The sequence below is a fragment of the Biomphalaria glabrata genome, chromosome 11, assembly GCF_947242115.1.
Source record: "Biomphalaria glabrata chromosome 11, xgBioGlab47.1, whole genome shotgun sequence".
Lineage (NCBI taxonomy): Eukaryota > Metazoa > Mollusca > Gastropoda > Planorbidae > Biomphalaria > Biomphalaria glabrata.
The window spans coordinates 28,740,267-28,747,501 of NC_074721.1; the positions used below are offsets into that span (position 1 = coordinate 28,740,267).

Consider the following 7,235-nt stretch of genomic DNA (forward strand, 5'->3'; position numbering starts at 1 on the left):
TACAAACGCAGAAATAAAAATAAAAATATTGGATTACTTTCTCTAATTCAAATGACAATAATTTCCCATGAAAAATTGTATAATGGTTTTTGTGGCTGGAAGCCAAGAAACGCTTAGGTAGCTATAGAAGGGGCGTAAGTTCGAATCCCTACTCTAGTTGGATTGTGTTTGCTTAGTGCCTAAAGATAGAATCGAAACCAGTTATTCCATTCCGGCACATATCCATACTAGAGATAGAGTTACAGCACTATTACCTTGCTATAGCATTAACTTGATCTATTGCTGTTTATAGCAATTCGTTTTAGTTAATATAACAACAGATTTCAAGTCTGGCTAAATGTTTCATTTAAAGAGAGGGATTTTTTTAATACACCGGAAGTATTCAAACTGAAAATATCGCATACGAATATTATCTTAGTCTTTGTGTTTGTTTCCACCAGGATCTCTTTTAAGTCCATTTGAAGCCTTCAACTCAACCATTGGAAAACAATATTTCAAACAAGGAACTTACTGTAACAGAAGTCTTGCCAACTTTACTCTCAGATCCATTGTCAGTGTTAGCACTTGCATGTTTATATCCAATGCCTCGACAAATTATATCACAGCTAAAAATACTTGTAAAGGTATGAATTTGAAATACGTATTTTAAATGCGGTAAAGTTTAATTGTAAAGGATAAATGTTCAGTAATTGAACATTTTTATAAGTTGTAATTAAAGAGGTGATATATGATAACGATTTTGAAAGCATTTAGAAATTTTGGACTAGGAGTTGCAGATCTCTTTTTCTTAGTGCAAGGCTTTACCTTAGTAAATTTCGAATTATACTAGTCTACATTTTTGCGTTTTTAACTGTCCAAAGATAATTTAGTCTGTTAGTCTCTCCCATATGAAAGAAATGTTTTCTTCATTTTATTTCTGTTAAGGAACTCTCCAAAAATCTTAGATCTGTCTAGATCACCTACTTGGTTGATGTTTATTCGCTTAGTCTTAAGTTGGCTGGAAAATATAAGCCTTCCTAAGGAGTAGTTTGACATTGCTTATCATTGCGAATGGTCAAGTTGCAATCCGCGTTATGGTATGAGGACTGTGAGTGACAATTTTCAGATCCATCCTCCGAGTGATTCAGAAGTCAAGCTGGTTCCACATTTTTTTAGCGTGGGTGCCGCCAATAGACTTTGTAACATTATTCGCCTGAAAAGTATGTGTATATATGTGCATTTCAAAAGAGCGACATCACTCAAGAGCTTTTGGCGGTTGTTTTTTATCTTGTCAACTTTATTAGAACTTAAACTTCGGGCCACACGTTGTTATTAGCACAATTGCGGGCATTGACAGTACCAGTATTAAATAGGTGCACCATCTTTGGCAAGTTTCTAATTACCTCCCCTAAACTTTGGAACAATCTGCATTTGTCTTCTTCCTGTGCATGAAAACAAAAGGCACAAATTATATTTTCTTAAGATTGCTAATAATTTCTGGAGAGATAACGCCTACAAACTACAACAAAGTTTAAAATTGTAAAATAGAAAAACTCTGTTTGATGTCATAAAAGTCGTCCCTAGGTCCTACAGAGTCTAAAGCAGACCACCTTCTATCCAAATTTGGTGAACGAATTTCTGATCAAACCAAGCAGCTAAAACGATGGACAGAAAATTACCTCGAAAAAAATACACAAGATCTCTACCAGATTTTCCAGTGCTAGCAAACTTGCTACCAAGCCCGGATGACGTTATGGAATTTTTTAAAAAAGAACGTCTCCAGAAACGTGATAAGATATTTATATTGTATCAATAATATTAAGATCTAGATTTAGATTTTAGATATATAAATATCTAGCTAAATCTATTTGGCAGTGTTCTAATTTATCTTCAAGATTTATGACGTCAATGAAATATAATGTTTATTTATATGACGACCACTGATTTACCTATGTGAGCTCATACTGATCAGTTTCAATTCATTAACGACAATAGGTTGGTATTTTTTTTCAAGCTAAAAACAACGACAAATAATTATTTGAAATTATTTTACTTTAAACAATAAAAACAAATGTTTTGTCCCTTGGAGGATAAGGTTGTGGCCGACTCTGAGTTCATGTGATAAAACAAAATCTCTATTGTAATAATATTTTTAAAAAGTAAAACCGTAGGTCTTATATTGCAAAAAAGGATAACTACATATCATTAAATAGAAACTTTAAAAGTTTGCTGTTGTTTATGTTAATGTGTTAAACTTTTGTTTTCAAAAAGATTGCTGTACATTTACTTGCTCTCTAGACATGAACTTTAAATTTCCAGTCTATAATAATGTAATACCTAAGTTTAACATTTTTGTATTATTAGTATTGTTATCAGGTCTCGATGTTTTTTAAACAGGTTTGTTATTTATTTGTATACGATTTGTTTGTTTAGATTTAGGTGCAACACTGTACATACTTAAAGTGCGGGAAAAGCTTGACCTTTTGCTGAACATAGTTAAGGATGATCCTATTCCATACTGGGTAGGTCTCGATGACATTCAACAAGAATCTATATTTAGATGGGCAGACGACAATTCTATTTTAAACGTTAACTATACAATTTTTGGCGCAGGTAAATATCCATTATAGTTTTGTTTACCAAAATAAATACATTGTGCTTCCTAGATCATTGTAGATCACTTCAGAAAATGCTTTTTGCATTCTCAGGTCAACCGAACAATGCAGGAAATCAAGATTGTGTCAACTATGCACCAGATATAAAACTTTTAAATGATTGGTCATGTGATGCATCGATGAGATATATCTGTGAATTGGCCCCTCTTGTTATTTAAATATTTACTTAAGATGGAACACATCAGTGTAGATCGATCTGGTTCCAAGAGCGTAAGCCAGAACTAATAAACATCCATTTTCCTCTCTTACTATTCTTGTAAACGTTCTATATACTAGCATTCAGGTTCTGGTGTTTTATTTGTTATAGTATGTTTCCCATAAATGTAAAAAAAAATATTATTCTTTTATCCATAACTTTTTTTTCATTGCTTTATCATGTTGAAAAAATTTGGTATGCTTTTAGTTCTGAGAGATATATTGATTTTTCTCCAAAAAAAAATGCAAACTCAGGAATTCTTAAAATTTACAGGTGTTATTTTAAAATTAATGATACTAACATTCTAACATTCTAAATACTAAACTAAACCTAATTAAACTTTAAATAACTACTTAATAAGAAATGTAAGACTTAATGTTGAGGAATGTAAAACTAACATTTTGTTGAAAAAAAAATAAAATCCTTTATAATTTAAATAAATATAAGCCTACACCTTTACACCCCCATTCACTATGAATGAAGAGATTAATAATTTTTTTAATCTGAGATTAGCGCCTCCAAGCGAGACCAGGGCCGGCTTTAGGTATTTGGATGCCCAAGCTGAATAGGGCGACCCGAAATAACACACTAAAAATTAAAACTTCAGACAGAAAAATACTCAATGAGTTAAACACATTCCTGTATCCATATCTTAATTACCAAATAAATTAAATTCATAAAGCTTCTATGTGCTTTGTTGGCGATTCATTATCACCAGGCTAGAAATATTTTTTTGACATTTCATTAAACGGAAAAAAAAAACAATCGACTTTTAGCATATGATCTAAACATTCGTGACTGAGCCTTAAACCCTAGTACAGACTTAAAGCTATGCTAGTAGACATTAAGTCTTACAATTCTTTCTACGTTTGAGATTATTGCTATTGCTCTAAACTGCCCACAGGTCTCTGGTCAATATTGAGGCCTTTTATAACGATTGGTCTCGCTCTAATCCATTTGTCAATTGGGATTTCATCGTCAGAACCACAACATCTGCTTACGTTTGTTACTATTAATAGTGAATAGTTGTTAACTATTATGAAAAACCTGCTTGCACAGTTAATGTAAAAAATTAGATTTTTCGTTTTCAGAAAAAAAAAAGTAGTTGCATCAGAATTTTGAATAGTCTAAAATATTATGGTGGCAGATTTTCACTATCTTTACTAGTTTACGAGATCTAAACAGGACGGATGGACAGAAGGACAGACATTCCACACAAAACTAATAGCGTCTTTTCAATATCGGAAAAATATCCAAGGGCATTAAAAATGTTAATTGGAATAGCAAATTTTTTTCCACATTACTCTCCCCTTTGTTGAGCGACAGGATTTTGATTTTAGATTATAATATATGCCAGGGACAAAGTAAGAAATATTATGACTAGAACTGGTTGAGGCAAAGTTTTAAGCAATGATATAAAAATTCTATACTAAAATAAAAGTATAAGAGTAATATTTGTTTCGCCAGAAAAATTTACATTATGTCGTGTTTTTAAAAGTGTGGCGTTCGTTTTAATTTCAACTGTATAAGAGTGTTTTATAAGAATATAATGATTTGTGATAAAAGTTATTATACATCTCGACAACTGATGTCAGAAACACAAGCAGAGGTATCCTTAAAAAAAAAGTTAATATTACTACCAAGAAGGATTCACTTTGTTTATTTTACATGTTTCGGATGTTCCTTCAGAGTTGAAGATAATTACTTCCTAGTCCAAACCTCCCACAGGACGGGGGATAGGAGCGGGCAGGGTTTGAACTCGGGACTATTGATAAGTCCAAACGACAGTCCAGCGCGCAAACCGCACGATCAGGCAGCCATCCACTTGACTTGATCCGAATCTGTGAGGTGCTGAAATGTTTCGTTGTGATGAGGGGTAATGAACACGAGTTCAACTCATTTTTTTTTTGTTCTTTTACGTATGAAATCTTTGATATTTTTCAAAACGATGATTTGGTATATAGCTGTTAAAGAAAAGACAAAAAGCTGAAAAAGATTGTTTTAAAAGTAGTACCTATGGTCTTAAAAGGATGTACTAAGATGTTTTCTTAGTCCTCTAGTGAGAGACCCATTGCTAAATACTATCCAATGAACATGTCTGGTATTGAGTCCCCCGTGTACATTTTGTCTCAATGATGAGCTAATGTAAATATTCGAGTTGTCTTAGAAATATATGGTATACATGCATTTCATTGTTTTGATTGACAACCTTTACTGACATGTTATATTAATCACATTACTTTCATAGTTTTTAAATGTATTTTGTCGTAATACAAATGACTTTGAACCTCTGTTTCTGTTAATTGTAGACAGTTTGACATGTTATGTATGCTAACTTTACTGCATATTTTCACTTGTAATTGTAGACAAATAGGTATAAAAATGCACACAAATTAGTTGTACTATTGTGTAATATCTCACGTACCCCTACTACCACTCAGACGTCTCATCTGACACATACACAGCTCTTTCCCTCTTATGGTGTCTTTCAGTTCTGATTTCTCCCACACTGATCAAGTGAACATAAATTGTGTTCAATCATGGAAGCTTTAAGAATCTCTCCCCACCAACGACGATGATTTGTTTCTTTACTTCAACCCCTTGTACGTCATTGGAAACCCAATGGTTTGTACTCAACAAATAATGTTAACTTTCACCAGCTCTCTGCTTTAAATACACTTACAGATCTGTCGGCTATTTCTACATTTTTTCTTCTCAACCGGGGTATGTGTATGTTTTAGGCTAATCCAAAGAAACGTTTATCAACTTTGTGTCATTTTAATGTAAAGTAGCACTGGAACGCTCGATCGTTTAAATATTTATTTGTACTCATTTGTGTAGTGAGAAAATGAACGATCGGTAAAAAGGATGAGATGCTTTTAGGTTATGTTCGTTCTAGATGCCATTGTACGTGTTGACTTGAATCTAGACAATTTAGAAAAAACGCAGCATACCGTATCGTTTTGCATTGCATCCATTGTGTAAGTCCATTGGCCTATTATTGGCTTCGAGAATGGCCATCTCAGTGTAACTTCTCGTTCAGATGTTTACTGTTGCAGTTAGTATATTAATTATGGTTTTAGTACGAAACATCAAGGGATGCGACATCTCTAGGTTATAGGGTAAAAAAAAAATTGAACTTACATTCAATGCATTTAGTTAAAAGAATATGTTGGAGCAGCAAAGTCTAAATAGAAATTTAATATATATATATAATCTATATTTATTAGCAAAACAAAAAGGTATTACACTGCTCGTAGTAAGACTCTATTAATTATTATAAGCTATCCAAATCGGGAATAGTTAGTCATTTGATGAGAAAAGTATAATTGATATAAAAGATTTATAATTGATATCAATTTGTTTTAAAAAAAATATTCTATAAAGAGATTGATTGAAAGTTTTATCAACTGCATTGGAAGGTTTGTACATAAAGGTAAAAAGTCTCACCAACTGGCATATTTTAAAATCATTTAAATTGAAAACATAAGTATTGTAATAATTGAAGGGAGACAACTCATTTATTTACAGGACATCACAAATATATGTAGAACAACATGTCTTGAGCAGAGCATCTTTACATCAGCCTGGATTGCGGTGTTCACTGCAGAGTTATAGCAGTATATTCATATCTTTTGAGTCTAAACGTATAGTTTCTTTTTTACTTTCAATGTTTGCCTAAATGTTCCTTGAATGCCAAACATATGTCAAGCTAAATACCTTAAGCTGAATGCCCTAAACAAAGTTGTACAACTCTATGAAAGCAATATACTTTTTTGTATGTAGGCCTAATCGCCATGTTGATATTGCGGTTCCTATTTAACATTACCAAAATGTCACATTCATATTCATATTCAGTGCAGACATACACATCAAATGAGAAAATCTCGCGATCTTTTGCTTTGCTAAGGTTAGATTTAATTCTAATGTGAGCAGGTCAGGCAGGCGCGAGTGAGAGAGGACCAACTCTCTTCTGCTCACATTAAAATTTTATACAACAGTAGGCAGATGTTTGCACTACTGGGTGGGCTCAATCTGTGCACCTCGGTATGGTGGCCGAGGGGCTAGAGTCACCTAAGTAACCAGACAACTAACTATACTAACTTAACTAAATGAAAACAAGATAACAAACTTTAGTTTATGATAAATAAAACAAAAGGAAACTTTATTTACATACAAAAATAAATCAATAATAAAAAATAATATATACACTAGCTTGACTAATCACTACTACTGAACCCATCAACTAACTAAAACCCTCTAAATCTACACCACTACAAACACTAACAAACTAACCAAACCAACTATCTAACTAAATCACTACAACTACTACCCTAGACCTAGATCGACAAACAAACTACAATAAAGTAGTCTAGATCTACAAT

At 32.6% G+C, this 7,235-nt stretch overlaps 1 protein-coding gene across 5 annotated transcripts in view; it reads left to right on the forward strand.

Moving 5' to 3' along the window:
* LOC106074353 (uncharacterized) overlaps positions 1-5,643 on the forward strand; it is a 35,908-nt gene extending 30,265 nt beyond the window's left edge. For all 5 annotated transcript variants that reach the window (XM_056005062.1, XM_056005063.1, XM_056005061.1 and 2 more), the window contains exons 5-7: positions 441-623; positions 2,413-2,592; positions 2,688-5,643. In XM_056005062.1, coding sequence (XP_055861037.1) covers positions 441-623; positions 2,413-2,592; positions 2,688-2,812 — 488 coding nt within the window. In that variant the 3' untranslated portion in view covers positions 2,813-5,643. The remainder of the gene's footprint in view (positions 1-440; positions 624-2,412; positions 2,593-2,687) is intronic.
* The last annotated feature ends 1,592 nt before the right edge of the window (positions 5,644-7,235 follow it).